Source organism: Tympanuchus pallidicinctus, unplaced genomic scaffold, assembly GCF_026119805.1.
Source record: "Tympanuchus pallidicinctus isolate F22 unplaced genomic scaffold, pur_lepc_1.0 scaffold6, whole genome shotgun sequence".
Classification (NCBI taxonomy): domain Eukaryota; kingdom Metazoa; phylum Chordata; class Aves; order Galliformes; family Phasianidae; genus Tympanuchus; species Tympanuchus pallidicinctus.
In genome coordinates this window covers 21,387,732-21,402,342 of record NW_026294780.1, presented here as the reverse complement: position 1 = coordinate 21,402,342, position 14,611 = coordinate 21,387,732, and the positions used below count along the sequence as shown (strand labels likewise).

The following is a 14,611-nucleotide window of genomic DNA, read 5'->3' as shown; positions in this document are numbered from 1 at the left end:
GTTTGTTACAGTGTGTGTGAGCTTCAGAGGAGGAAAAGGGCCTTGTTTTTCTGTAAGGGGAGTCCAGTGAAGCAGTAAATCTACACAAGAGAGCATTTGTCTCTAAACTTTCCACCCCTGAAACAAACCTACGAGCCTTAGTGATTGGATGCTTAACAGCAGTGGATTTGAGCTTTGCACCAGAAGTTCAAAGTGTTGGACTTAAAATAGCCTTAAGTCCACTTCACAAAACAAAATCGCTGAACAACTTTCTTCTATTGGTTTAGAAACTATAGTGTTTCATGTGATTTCCTGTATTTTAAGGATCATTAGTCTCAGTGTGAGTTATATTTTTCCTATCAGGATGACAGTGACGTTTATATTTTGACTAAAGTATCCGACATTTTGCACTCAATATTCAGCAGTTATAAGGAGAAGGTGTTGCCATGGTTTGAAAGGCTACTTCCACTAATTGTCAACTTAATTGTAAGTACCCTATTCTCTTTTTATTGTGTTTTTCCTTTCTGGTTTATTTTTTTCTTCCCCTGAATGTCTAATAGGCCTTCTATGCAGGCATCTGGGAGAATTCGGTAGATAAAATGGAACAGTAGTTATTGTACAGAATAGTCATGTCCTGGTTTAGTTCTGGAACTGATAGAGGAGGCTAAGCCATGCTCTTTAAAAATTGCTCTGCTATGCTAAGTTTAATTTCAGTGTTGCCATACTCAGGATCATTGATCCACACAAGTATTTTGAGGAGTGTGATTTGTGTGGGGCAGCCTGATACTCTCTGCAGGAAGAGAGCAAAAAAAAAAAAAAGTGTTGCAGACTATTGGGATAAATTGGTAATGAAATAGGTAAAGGAACATGAAGGGGAGGTGAAGGATTTAGCCTAAAATCATTATTTTCTTAATTCTCCTGTATTTTGTTTGATAATACTGTAACTACCACTATTGAGACCGACGATTTGTAGTATTAAATTTAATGTAAGAGGTTAACAGAAATACTAGACCACTGTTACTGCGACTTTGTTGATACAATCATTAACTGTACAAAATTACCTATGTTAAGGTGGCTTAAATATTACCTGGTTTTGCTGCAGTGTCCACAGAGGCCGTGGCCAGATAGGCAGTGGGGACTTTGTATTTTTGATGACATCGTGGAGCATTGCAGCCCTTCCTCATTCAAGTATGCCGAGTACTTCCTGAGGCCGATGCTGCAGTCAATATGTGACAACAGCCCAGAGGTCAGGCAAGCAGCTGCCTATGGTGTTGGAGTTATGGCACAATTTGGTGGGGACAACTATCGTCCCTTTTGCACAGGTATGAGTTCACCAGGTAAAACCTCTTGAGTGTGTGATCCTGTGTGTGCTGCTCCCTGCCACAGCCATACCCACGCCGTCCCTCGAGAGAAGTGTGCCCACCTTTGGTTACATGCATTCATTACACAGGCCAATGTTTCTGAATATTTCTGTGATCCTGTAATGTTTATCAGATACATAAAAGTATCCTTTTTATCTCAGGGCTAATCCTAATCCCAGCTGCTAAGTTCTTCAGAAATCAAACTCTGTACGTAGCAAGTGTACTTGTGCATCAGTTAACTGCAACGCTTACTGATGAAATTGTGGTGTGAGAATTCACTCTACAGTAATAGGAGTTGCTTTGAAGTGTGCTTTCTGCACAATTCCACAGCTTGTTTTTATGCTGGTACAGAATTTTACAGATTTAGGATTATATTTTTAGCAGAACACAAGGTCAGTTGTTCCTGTGTTTCTGAAGTCTGCATAGACTCAAGAGGTGAGATGGAGGTCAGCCTCTTCTTTTGGGTAACTAGTGATAGGATGAGAGGGAATGGCCTTGAGATGCCTTAAGGGAGGTTCAGGTTGGATGTTAGAAAAAACTCCTCTGTAAGAGTAGTCAGGCACTGGAATGGACTTTCCAGGGAGGAGGTGGAGTCACTATGTGGAGGTGTGCAAGAATCATGTAGATGTGGTACTGAGGGACATGGCTTAGTGGGCAGTGTTAGTGGCAGCTGGATGGTTGGGCCAGATAGCTGATCTTAGAGGTCTTTTCCAACCTCGGAGATCCTATGGATTAGAATTGTGACATCAGTACTCATAAAAAGTATGTATGCATATGGCTGCCCGCATGACTATTTTAAATAAATTGTTATTAATGTAACAGAGTTGGCGTTTCTACTTGAAGTTTGACTTTTTGCTATGCAAACTATGCCAGATGGATTCACCATGTGAAGTTACTTCTATGAGCTTCTGCTAATGCACCTTTTTGTAGGCCAGGGGTGTGTTTGTCCATACGGATGTGTATGCAGACGTGCAGTAGATATGCAGCAGGCAGGCACTGTTGACATGTGCTGCTGTCCAAATTGAAGTGATGTTTTTCATCATCAGTGTTAATAAAAGCTGATGGAGAAGATAACTATTTTTCCTCTTCTGTCCTTGTAAAGCAAACTCAAACTTGTGTATTAACTGTTTTCTTGTTTCCTCTATCTGTGTATTTTACAGGTTATTGAGCAGGGAGGAACCTGAAAGCAGTTAGTGCCCAACTGTAGTAGTTGGGCAGCAGTGGAGCAGTGGGATGGCTGGATTTTGTTGCATGGGTGGACAAACAAACACCACAATATAATTTATAGACTTCTTTAGTATAAGTAGTCATCTCTTGTAGAATTTGTGATGTTAGTAAAATATAATTGGATTGTGCATTAAATTCTATTCTTCTGTTTGTTTAATTATCAGAGGCTCTTCCATTGCTGGTGAGAGTCATTCAGTCACCAGATGCCAAAACCAAAGAGAATGTCAATGCAACAGAGAACTGCATTTCAGCTGTGGGAAAGATAATGAAGTTCAAGCCAGACTGTGTAAATGTTGAAGAAGTCCTGCCACACTGGTTATCATGGCTTCCACTTCATGAAGATAAAGAAGAAGCTGTTCATACTTTCAATTATTTGTGTGACTTAATTGAGAGGTGAGGTGATGCTATTGATGCTAGGCAGAAAGCGAGCTTGTTTGCAGATTCTTTCCTTGCATTCATTTTCTAAAACTGAGAAGCTGTCAGGTTGATCTACTTAGGCTTTGGAGAAGGTAACTTGGAAAGTCATAGCAGTGTTTTCCAGAATGATATTGCTATTCTATAAACAGTCACTATTCTCATCCTAACTTATGTCTGTAAGTTGAAAAAATTCCTAGAAGTTTAGTATGTACATGATGGGAATGTGTCAGCTGGGAACTTGTAAAGAAAACTTCAGAAAGTCTTTTAACACTCTGCTTGTGTCTCAGCACTGATAACTGCTCAGGTCTTGTTACTGCAGAGTGCAGCCTGCATGCGCTTGCAACCTTTTCTTCATAACCTTTTGGAAGTTTTGCACTTTTTTGCTTTTAAATACCAACAAAACAAAGTGGGTAGTAGAGAAACAATACAGACACTTTCTTGATAGCATGTCCCTGAGCTTTGTAGTAATTTCAGTTGCTGCTGAAAGCATGTTGTCTCAAAGCTTGTTCTTTGGGTTTATGCTGCTTCCCATGGATCAGTGGGGTGGTGGGGTAGATTTCTAGTGTGAGTGGAGGTTGCACTTAGTAATTGAGTGGAGGAATTTCATCTTTTGGATCATTACATCTGTCTTAGTGGAAACATAGAAAGTAAGTAGGAAAGCTATGTTAATACCTTGCATCTTGTGATGCTCTGTTAAGGTTATGGTTAAAAACGGGTGGTGGCAACTTGAAGGCTCCATACTGATGATTGTACATTTGTAGAGAGATGCCCTAGTAATGCTGACCTGTATGTACACACACACTTATGCAGAAATGAAGAGTTCTAATACCAGCACACTTCTCTTATCCTCAGCTCTGCGCAGAGTGCTCAGCCTTGCTGCGTGCTTCTCCAGAGCTCTGTCTGTCCCACGTGCAGAGTGTTACAGCAGTGGTAGGTGGCAGAGCTGGAAGCAGAATGTTTTTCCTCCTCAGTCCCTGGCTGCCAGCACTCCTTTGCTCCAGAATTTGGCTGGGAAAGAGAGAGCAAAACTGTTTACTGGTGGTGTCAGTGAGAGTGCTGGCAGAGAGCTGAGGTCACTGGTGCTCTATTGACACCAGTAATACAACCTCCTCCCCCTTAGAGCACTGAGAGAGAGAAAGAAGCCCTTTTAGGCAGGGTATTTCTGTCACTTTATTTACAGTTTCATCTGCACGGAACTCAGCAGTTCCGTAAAGTACAGAACTTCTTTCTGATAAAGTGTAGGTGGATTAAAGATCAGCTGGTTAAATATTAGCAGGAGGAGGAACATTCTGTCACAAGCAACAAAGCTATGCATACTTACTAAGCTGAGTTAAACTTGGATGTAAACAAGCAGCTTAAGAATAAGATATTTCAAAATCACTCAGCTTAAATGTGAAATGTTCACATTAACTTTTTTAGTCCAACATTGCTTTATTTGTAATATGTATTTTCATCATAACAGCAACAATCCAGTTGTCCTCGGTCCCAACAACTCCAACCTTCCCAGAATATTCAGCATAATTGCGGATGGTGAAATTCATGAAGCTATTAAACATGAAGATCCATGCACCAAGCGATTGGCTAATGTTGTTCGCCAAGTGCAGGTAAAGCTGCTTTTTTGTACGTAAAGGGGAATGCTTAGGATTTGCTTTCAGAAGCATCAGAGCCATTAAAGTAGTCCTGAGAGGCTTGTCTCCTTAAACAGTGGTGCTGCAACCAGTGATGATGGGCGTTGCTGGATATTCCTAGAACCATTTCTGTTAGAACTTGATAATGTTTGCACTCGGGTAAAGGAATAAAGTCTGTCTTTATGTCTAAGCTTCTCAGATGCTTGTTAATTAAAAGTCTTAAGATGCATAGCCCACCTGATAGCATCACGTTTACTTGACAGTTACAGCATCTAATGAGAGAAGGACGATAGCGAGGGATGTGGCTCTGGGCAGCCTGGTCTGGTGGTTGGCGACCCTGCACACAGCAGGGGGATTGAAACTAGATGATCGTTGTGGTCCTTTTCAACCCAGGCCATTCTGTGATAGAAAGTAATGTTCCTGGCAAGTATATGGCCTATAGAATGTGTATGGGATTTGGAGCAGCAGCTGGTCAATCATTGCCCATTGTACCTGTCATCCTTTGGTAGTATTTGGTCTCAAGAGTTGTAGGAATACTGGATTTTGGGAAGGATTTACTGGAATGACTGTGACGACCTACAAGATCTTGTATGTCTGGTACAAAATGACTTCCTTTATTGAAATTCCAAATGAAGGCATACGAAGGGAATTAAATCAACCAAAAATAACCAAAAAATGAAACTCATCCAAGAGTGGCCACTGTGGATTCTCATTTACAGATATGAATCCTTTGCTGTTAGTATTTAAAGTCTGGGTATGGAACTTCGGGTTTGCCAGTGTATTTGTTCAGTCTAGCTGGTATGTGCCTGTATAGGTTAGTTGTGTATTGTTTTGTCTTGTTTTTCAAAGTTCTGTTTTGACCAGGACTGGTAGGTATACATGGGATGGAATGGTTTTGTATCAGTTAAATAATTCAGCTTCAGAGTGGGGGGGAAAAATCTTGAAGCTCGTGGTGTGGGTTTGTTTGTTTGGGTTTTGTTTTATTTTGCTGTTGTTGGCTTTTTTTGCTTGTTGTTACTAATTGTAGCTTACTGCTGCCAACCTTGCATCTCTCCACACATAATAATTTGATTTCAGTAGAGCAGTGCGAGTATTTTAGCCCATAGAAGGATCTTTGAAGTGTAAGTGCTTGCACTTTCCTGGAACCCGGGAAGCAGCAGCAGGCAGAAGGACTTTCTTCTGCAGTTTTCTGAGTGAGCTGATCCACTGCCAGCATCTGATATGAGTAGCATTATGGTCAGGGCTACAATCTCACATAAACTTCTTTCCCTCGTGCTTAGATGTTCTCATGCCAGGAATATTTCAGTGTAGTCTCAATTTAAATGTCATAAATGCTGGCAGAGCACATGTAGTTCTGCAACATTCCACAATACATCAGGAGTATAAAATGTCTAATCTTGTTTGAAACAAAAAAAAAAAGCAACACTTGAGGGCTTTGTTTCCAAAGTCTGTGAATCCATTTCTATATGCTTTAAAAAGCATTGTGAGAGAAGGGCATTTGTTATAAAGCTGAAAATAAAGAAACTTGGAATACAACAGTCTTTTAAATGTACTTAAAGTACGTTGCTGTTACAAAAGCTAATCCGATGTCAAAGCTAGTCACGTAAGACAAGGTGCAAGTTGCCTCCATCTTTTTGTAGCCAAATAAATGCTTTTTCCAAAACTTTTCATTTTCAGGATTTTCTACTAGTAACTTGAAAATGGTAGCACATATGATGTAGTGAGGCAAAGGAGGGTGTGGGTTTACATTTACCAGTAAACAGCTGAATGTGGAAGGAAGCTTACCATTCTTCTATCTAAAGAGTAATGCAGTGCATCTGCAGCAGCTACAGCCTGACTCACTCACTGTAGTTGTGCTGTAATCACAGTGCTCAGTTCCTCCCAAGACATCAGTGATACACCAGTGCCCAGAAGATAACCTTTTTTATCTCAGCACAATTTGTTTTTGCCTGGATGTTGATCTTTTAACTTTAGTGCAAACGAGAGCAAATGTTTGGGCACTGTTAACTAAAGAATGAAGGGTCACTTTTTTATTTGACCCACTTAGTTGTGAGGAGTTCCCAGGAATTTCAAATCAAATTGCTGTGGCACTGTTTAACCACAGCTTGCCTTTGAGTATTTTGGGGCATCTCTCTGAATGCAGAACTGTGTATACCAGAAGGTTTCAGACTGTCCTTTAGCATATGTGTTACAGAAATAAGCCCAGTAAATGCTGAGCTTTTTAAACATCTAAAATTGTAGTACGTGCCTTAGAAGCTTGCGATCCTGTATAAACCCAACTTCTCTGTTTTTCCTAGACATCCGGAGGACTGTGGACAGAATGCATATCACAGCTCAATGCAGATCAACAGGCAGCCATACAGGAGCTCCTGAACTCTGCTTGAAGGGCCTTAAGCATCATCTGCGAGAAAACTAACTCCAAATAAACGTTTACCCTATTGTTTAGGTTTCTTTTGTTTCTTTTTTTGAGTAAAACAGAACTGTAGTGCGTGTAGGCCATTCTTCTGCAACCTACAGGCAGTGGCAACAGGAAGAAGCATTCTTTCAGAATGGTGTTTAAATCGGTATCTGTCCCACAACACTGAAGAAGTTTCCTGTAAACCCTACAATAGCACTGAAGAGTATTTTTCTAACGGTATTAGCCATCCCTACGGTGGCGAAAGGGAAACAAGTTGAATTTTCTCATTAGACATAATGAATTAAGAAACAGCTTTAAGACCTTGTATTCAGCAGTAGATGTATGTTATAACAGATAAACGTTTCTCTACATCTAGTGTTAATTGTATTAATTGGAGTGTGAGCCTTTGTAGGGTAGAAAGTGTCCTTCTGCCCGGCAAGTTAGTAGATCAAAAGATGAGCAACCGAAGACAAAAACATCGAGCATGAAGACCTCATTGATGGCACTTTCAGATTCCCAAAAACAACTTGTACAGTGACTCAATGAGGAAAGCTGTTCAGCTTCCAGCCCTTGAATGTGAAGTCTTTTTGGCATGTCTGACAGTATCTCATTCACTCCTCAATAAATGACATTGAAACACAAGAAGCTTGTGTAGGAGTCCAGTGATGTGTGGTTCTTTTAATTCCCTCTTGTGGAAAGATGCAAGTAACAAGCTATACAAGTCATGATTTTATATTTGAAACTTTGTATATTGTTGCCTATTACAGACTTTATGCATTTTTGCTTGACTTTTTAATGAATTTTTCACCCAAGTGTTTAGAATGGAAACTTAACTGCATTCCTCTTAAGACAGTACATTTACATATCTTAAATGTTTTATGTTCAGGTGTAATTGCATTTCATGACTTACAAAATGTAGTGTCATTCCAGCTGCAAATGTGTGACATGATCTGGCAGCCAGAGCTAACTGGTAGTATGTTTTTGTTTGGTTTTTTTAATGTTCCCTGGTTCCCTGACCTGAAAGAATCAAGAACTGTTTCAGGTCTTTTTTAGCACAGCAAGAGCAGTACCCCATTTCCTAGCTAACCTAAAGCTGAAATAAACATATAGAGTATTGGAATCCTAACAAAGGTCAGTGTGAAGCTTGTGCTTTTATTACTTTCAAAATGATAGAATATATATTGGTGGTGGGTTTTTTTTGTTTGTTTTTTTTTTTGTTTGTTTTGTTTTTTTTAAACTTCCTTACTGGAGTGTTTTTCTGAGTCAAATGCAATCTCAAAAGGCCCTAAAAACATGCATGTCTTTTGATAGAAGGTGTAAGTTTTCTTCCTTTATAAACAAGAAAAGGTGGAACTTTATAGTGAATTCATTACATGTAAGCTTAGTTTTGCCTCTGAAAATTGTTTGAATAAAATAGTACAGAATAAGGTATATCAAAGACTGTCCAGGACTGTTATATCCTAATATGTGACATGAAATGCCTTAACCATATGGACTGACTCTGTAGTTCCTTCAGAAACAGCTGAAATAATAGTAATAATATAATAATCTTCCGTTCCCATTTTGTTAATTGTTTTTAATCTTGCATTTGCAAAGTTGAAGCATTCATACATTGTGGCATGAATTCTCAAGGATGAGGTGGCAGTACTGTGAGAGAACTGTAAGTAAGGGCAGTCACCTCAATTGCTGACCAGTTATTTAAATCCTCGATCTCTCCTGTTAGTTGAGTTTCAGTTGTCTTTATGTAAATTTCCCCGCAGCCTAAAACACTTAAGTTGTGCTTTTTTAAAAATCTTTTCTCTCAAAATTTCCTTCCCATTCTTTGGAATACCCGTATTTGGAAAAAGTATTTGAACTTCTGTTATGATCCCCAAAACAACATTGACTTTCTGAGAGTAACATTCAGGTTGCTGTTCCAGTGGACCAACTTTTTCTTTCAGCCCAAATAGTTTGGATCAAGCGGAATTGGGAATGCAGATTGTGCTGTGTGCCAGAGGAGCACCGAACAGCATCGTGCAGTTGTTTCTACCTTGTTAATAATCCACTTATCAAAGAAAAGAGCACTGAATAAGACGGTGTAGATCAGTTTCTTGAAGTACACAGAGGTTCCCAATGAATTTGTCAGAGATGAGCCAAATCTGTAGCGTTTTCTTAAATCATGTGAGCTTTAAAAGCTGGATTCTTTTCACCATTTTAGAAACTCTCATTGCTAATTTTAGCTTTTCAAGTTCCTTACTTGATATTTGTGTGAGTACAAGCCTTCCCTGTGCTACCAGTCATTGTTGATCTTCCTTGAGCAATGAACTGTGGTTGCCCAAACAATGTGTAGTGTTGTGTTTAACAGTAGCTTTATCTGCAAAAATCAAAAAAATAAAAAGCTGCTGTTAGGAAGGAATCCAGCAGTGGTTACTGATGTGGGAAGGGACGTCGTTTTATTTCCACCACTTCCAGGTTGCGCTTCACTGAAATGCTCCGCCACTGAATTTGGTTGGAGAAGTACCTCATATAGCACAAAGAGCGCTGCAAAGGGCAGCGGTGATCTGCATTGCCACAGCAGAGGTGTCCCAAACCTCCCAGACACCCAAGCAGAAGCGTTCCTTGTTTTTAGAAACAGTTCACTTTCCAAAACATAGGTGAGTTCCCATGGAAGCTCTCATCCACGTAAGAAAATGACTTGGTAGGTGTACGTTCTCGGCACAGCGTTTGTGTACGGTTGGGACACGCCGTCATCACTTTCTTTCTGCAGAGACTTCAGTGTAATGCAGAGTACGTGGGCTGGTGTTCCACAGCACAGAGCAGCTATGCCAAACGTTGTCTATTTTCTACAAGTCTGAATCTTTCAGTCTCATGTATGGAGTAAGGCGTGAGAGTACCATGTGTTGCACAGCTGGAATTTTTGATGAAATAAAAAATTAAGGAAGGTGAATTTTCTAATGCCTCTGCGTATGCATCTATGTTCTGGGTATGCATCCACCTGGGCTCTTGATCTGGAGCTTTATTTCTGCCCTTGTATCCATCGGGGTGTGCATGTACATCAAGTCTTCCACATCCAATAAGAGAGGTGTGAAAAATCATGCAGTCAAGTAGCTGCCACCCTGTAATATTTTTTTTCCCAGCTTTGATGTATTTTACTTTGGGAGCAATCAGCCTTTACTTCTTAATTATTACATTCTCTCTTAGTTATGCTTGCGTGGATCATGAGCAGCTCTTAAATTCTAAGAAACGCATTGGTTGACTTCTGTCTGGTAGAGGTGATGGTCACAAAGGTGTTTGCATTGCTTTGAAGAGTGCCTCTCAGCACAGTTCAGCATCTATTGGGATGACAGGAGTCTGGGATAAGTACCAGATAATGGTCATGGGATTGATCTCACCTGATGCAAGGTATCTGTGACAACATTGGCATGTAAATAATTTTCTGCAGCTCAATCAACTCAATGAAGGAACCAGATGTATCTAGATCATCTAACGTTGAATTGTAAAGAGATGTTTGGTTGCCCTCTGAGTTGGTGCTGGTAGACTAGATGTGGTTAGTACCCCCAGTCATCCTTCAGATGGTGTTTATAATTTGCAGCACAATGGTGCTGAGTAACATCCACGGTTGTACTGCAATGCAACTGCTTGGAAACGGATTTCCTGGAGCCTATTTTTTCCCTACTCCTGGGTTCAATAAGTAGAAAATATTCTCTCCCCAGCAGTCTCAGCCATCCCCTTGCTGCCTCACCGAGTCAGCTCTCATGGATATTTCTCAACCTATTGAGGTGTTTCCCACTGACAGGTAAATTATCTGCTAATTAACTCTCATTCACGTGTAAGCTTTAGAGAACACTCTTATTTCTGGAGGGTGTAAGTTATCGCCATTGGCATTTCCTTCTGTCACTGAGTCAGATTTATCTTATGCTTCATCGCATTTAACCTCTGGTAACAGATAGAAACCGTGTGTGTGCTTCTGCCTCTACTGAATTCATTCTTCTCTCACGTGAGAGAGAAATGCAGGCTACCCCAGAAGCCATGCAGTTGCTTTGCTTGTTCTTATCTCAGGAAGAGGTTTCCACATATTTGTTTCTGACGCAGAAGAGATGTAAGGACTGAGGAACCATTTGGGACATAAGAAGGCTGTGTGTTTCATACCTCTAAATACAAAACACTGAAGTTGGTGATAGTACTGCTTGTCTATTGGTTTATCACACGAGTTTTAGAATGCTTTTCTCTATCAGAGTGTTTGCTTTTCAAAGGCAGCATCTTGTCCCTTCATGGCCCAATGTTTGGGTTTGATTTATATGTTCAAAATCAACACCAATCTTTCCAAATCACGTGACAGAGAAGAAACCAAATGTCTTCTAATGGCTGCTCCATTGGAAACCCAGGCAAGGAGTGGCAACCTGGCAGCGTGATCCCAGAGCGCTGTAAGGCTGGAGTTCATGTGTAATTCACCTCTGATCTGGAGACAAAAAATGACAGCTTCTGCCTGAGGAGACTGTTCCTACAGCCTCTGTCACAACTGTTCTGTCACTCGCTCAGGACTGTAAGGTAATTTCCTCCATATGATTTCAAGAAGTGAAGAAAGGACCAATACGTTTCAGTCTGTTTTGTTTGTGATTTTGCGTTCTCACTCAATAGGTTGTGACTTTTCTTCAGGTCCAGCAAATTTTTGCAGCTGCTAAACCATGAAATCAGTGGATCCTTTGAGTTAAGTACTGGTACCACTCTTGTTTTAAACATAACTAAGCATAACATTTGTAAGAGAGTTTTGCTTGCTTAACGTTAGCTAATAAAAATTTAACAGTAGCTAATGCCTTAAGGATTTTTCATTGGTTGGTTTAGGGGTTCGTTTTTTAATTGGTTGGTTGGGCTGGGTTTTGAGTTTTTCTTGAAGTGCATGGTGCCATGTGTTGCTTTTAGCACAGGAGGTTCAACACCAGTTGCTAAAATGGTATGCTGGATTGTTACAACAAATTCTTCCTGCATCTTCCAGAAAAGGATGGATGAATACGTGCTGGCAGACACTCCCAAGGGGAGGATTACCCATGGGTGAAAACTGAAGAACTCCTGAGTAGTGAGCGCAGGAAACTGGGTTTGACTTCAGCCAGGGTGACACAGGAGGTCCTTGCCCATCTCTCATTTTGGACACACTGTCAGCACTACTCACCAGCTTCTGTGGGAGGGTAGAAGGAAGGAAAGGGAGGAGGGTATCTCTCTAACCTACTCTTTTTGCGTTGATTGATTGTGGGACTGCTTATTTTTGAAGTAGCAATAGAAAGGTTTGGTTTCATGTTTTTTTTAATATATCTGAAGTACGTTTCTTATGTGTAATGCACGCTGTTAAAACACTGTTCTTTAATAACTGTAGGATCCTATCCTGAGGCGATAGGATTGGTGTAAATTAACAGATGTTTGATATTCAGTTCATTCACTACTTAAAAAACAAATGGTAATTTTCCAGGAAAAAAAAAAAGAAAAGCTTTAACTAAAACCCACAGTTTGGATTTCAACCTGTGAAAACTGTGATTGTAACACAGTATCTTGAAATGGGGAAGGTGACCTTGCCAGAATTATTTTAATTGTGCCGTATCACCATTTAAAAATGCCTACTGAGAATAAAACACCAAGAGATGTTTTTACTGTGGAGACGTGTTGTCACTGTTATTTTGGGTAAAAAATATCACCAAGAAGTTGTCTGTTTAGGTATTCCTAAATGGGAAAAAAAAGCATAGTAAAAGATGCCACGCCAAAATTTTCTAAAGTGAGGCCGTATCAACAGTTAGGTTGAAGTGAGTTCTGTGCTCCAGCTCGAATTTCTTCTGGCCAGCAGGTGGAGACGATGCAGCTGAGTATCAGAGAGCTGTGCACTACGCTAGGGGAGTTTACTGCTTTAACATCCCCGGTTAGGGAAGGTTTCTCTTACCAGGGCCGTTCTACAGGAAGCTGTTAACTTTAACTCCTGCTTAAAGACGGTGTGCACAGGACAGGTGGTTTGTCTCGGGTGGTATTTGCAGGCATGGAGAAAGAAAAAGAGAGAAAGAAAGGAACTGCAGCTAACGGATGGGTGCCTGGGGCTGCATATTGAAACCTGAAGTGTGGGTTTCTGTCCTTACAATGAGCAAAAGCTTGCAAACACTGCTGGGGGTAGCAGAGTGTAATAAGAATGTACATTTCAAGAGGAAAGGTAGAAAGGGATAACTAATATTTATGGCTCTGAAAAAAAAAACAACCAAAAACCCAGAAACACCTGAATCAGCACTGAAATGGCCTAGCCTAAACCTGCAGGACCTGCACTCCATTCATCACTCGTGATGAATGTAAAACAGAGTGGTTGCCCACTGTAACTTCTTTTTTCTGAGATAAACATTTAATAACTTTTTATATGACCTGATGTAGAAGCAGCAGATGGCTGAAAAGTGAGGCAAGACAAAAGCCATCTCGTCTGCGGTGTTTGGCCTGCTAGGCCCAAGCCCTTGCTATCCCAATAGAAAAGATGCTCTGTTTCAAGCCGTGTTTTGTAGGTCTGGTCTTCTTCCCCAGCACAGTTGCTGATGTTTTCCCTTATGAAACAGATACTAAGAATTCAAATATCTTCCTTAAAAATCAACTTCCTAACAACAAATCACCTGAACTTTGCGGGCAAACTGAGAGGTTTAGGCACCTAAATATCTTCTCTAACTTCAAAACACAACCAAGTGTTTATTGGATCATCTAAAAAAAGAATCAAGATTAGTTTTCCCCTGAATCCTAAATTTCTCTGGTAATACCGTAATTATGGTGGAAAAGAATGATTGCTCTGGTTGGGAAAAGTGCACCACTGCACTTTAGGCTGATTTTCCTCATAAGAACTCCTCTTTCTTTCCCATTGCAGACTGAGCTGTACGACTGACTGTGCAACTTGGCATTGTGTTTGGATTCAATGCTGATGCCAACGCATGGAAAAGGAGACAAAAGTTAAGAAAGAGGGGAGAAGTTTCATCCATTCGCAGTGCCACCCATCTGGAGTGACCCTAAGGAAATAAGGGATGTTCACGTTGAAAAGGTGACAACTGCAAGGGATGTGGTGTGTGCATCTACACTCTTATGAACATATGGAAGTGGGTGAATAGGGAATTCAACATTTCTCCACAACTGGGTGCCCAAATGATGTATGAGGATGTTTTCAACTGTTGCAAATAATGTGTGAAAGTGATTTCTGATGGGTGTGTCTAGAAATTTAACTGGAGAACTGGGGCAGCTCTGTCAGGGTTGTCAGCTCATCAAGTAAGGCATCCCAAGGAAACTCTTTCCTCAGCAAGTCCATAAATCATGGGCTGTCAGGAGCAGGGTAAGCACGCCAGGGGGAGGCTTGCTCTACACTTATCCCATGCCCCTTGTTTTCTCCCTCAGGCTCCCACAGCCATTTGCAATCATCCTTCATTACTGCATTCCTGCCCTCACTTTTCCCCCCTGTAGTTTTGGTTGCACAGAATCTCTGTATGCCTCCAAAGCTCTTCTCTGTGTTTTCAGAACTTTTTGATAGAGAAACATATCTTCAAACAGGTCATATGTGATCAGGTAAGGTAGGAATCACTTTATACAAAGTATATTTCAGTGCTGATGTTCATGTAGACACTTGCTGT

General features: G+C 40.6%; 1 protein-coding gene and 1 long non-coding RNA gene across 3 annotated transcripts in view; one reads left to right on the top strand and one right to left on the bottom strand.

Annotated features, from left to right (window-relative positions):
- IPO5 (importin 5) overlaps nucleotides 1-7,655 on the top strand; it is a 38,395-nt gene extending 30,740 nt beyond the window's left edge. For both annotated transcript variants that reach the window (XM_052705853.1, XM_052705852.1), the window contains exons 22-26: nucleotides 343-465; nucleotides 1,082-1,301; nucleotides 2,732-2,960; nucleotides 4,447-4,588; nucleotides 6,910-7,655. In XM_052705853.1, the coding sequence (XP_052561813.1) occupies nucleotides 343-465; nucleotides 1,082-1,301; nucleotides 2,732-2,960; nucleotides 4,447-4,588; nucleotides 6,910-6,996 (801 nt within the window). In that variant the 3' untranslated portion in view covers nucleotides 6,997-7,655. The remainder of the gene's footprint in view (nucleotides 1-342; nucleotides 466-1,081; nucleotides 1,302-2,731; nucleotides 2,961-4,446; nucleotides 4,589-6,909) is intronic.
- Nucleotides 1-14,611, bottom strand: part of LOC128071612 (uncharacterized) — a 679,004-nt gene that overhangs the window by 275,386 nt on the left and 389,007 nt on the right. The gene's annotated exons all lie outside the window — the stretch shown is intronic.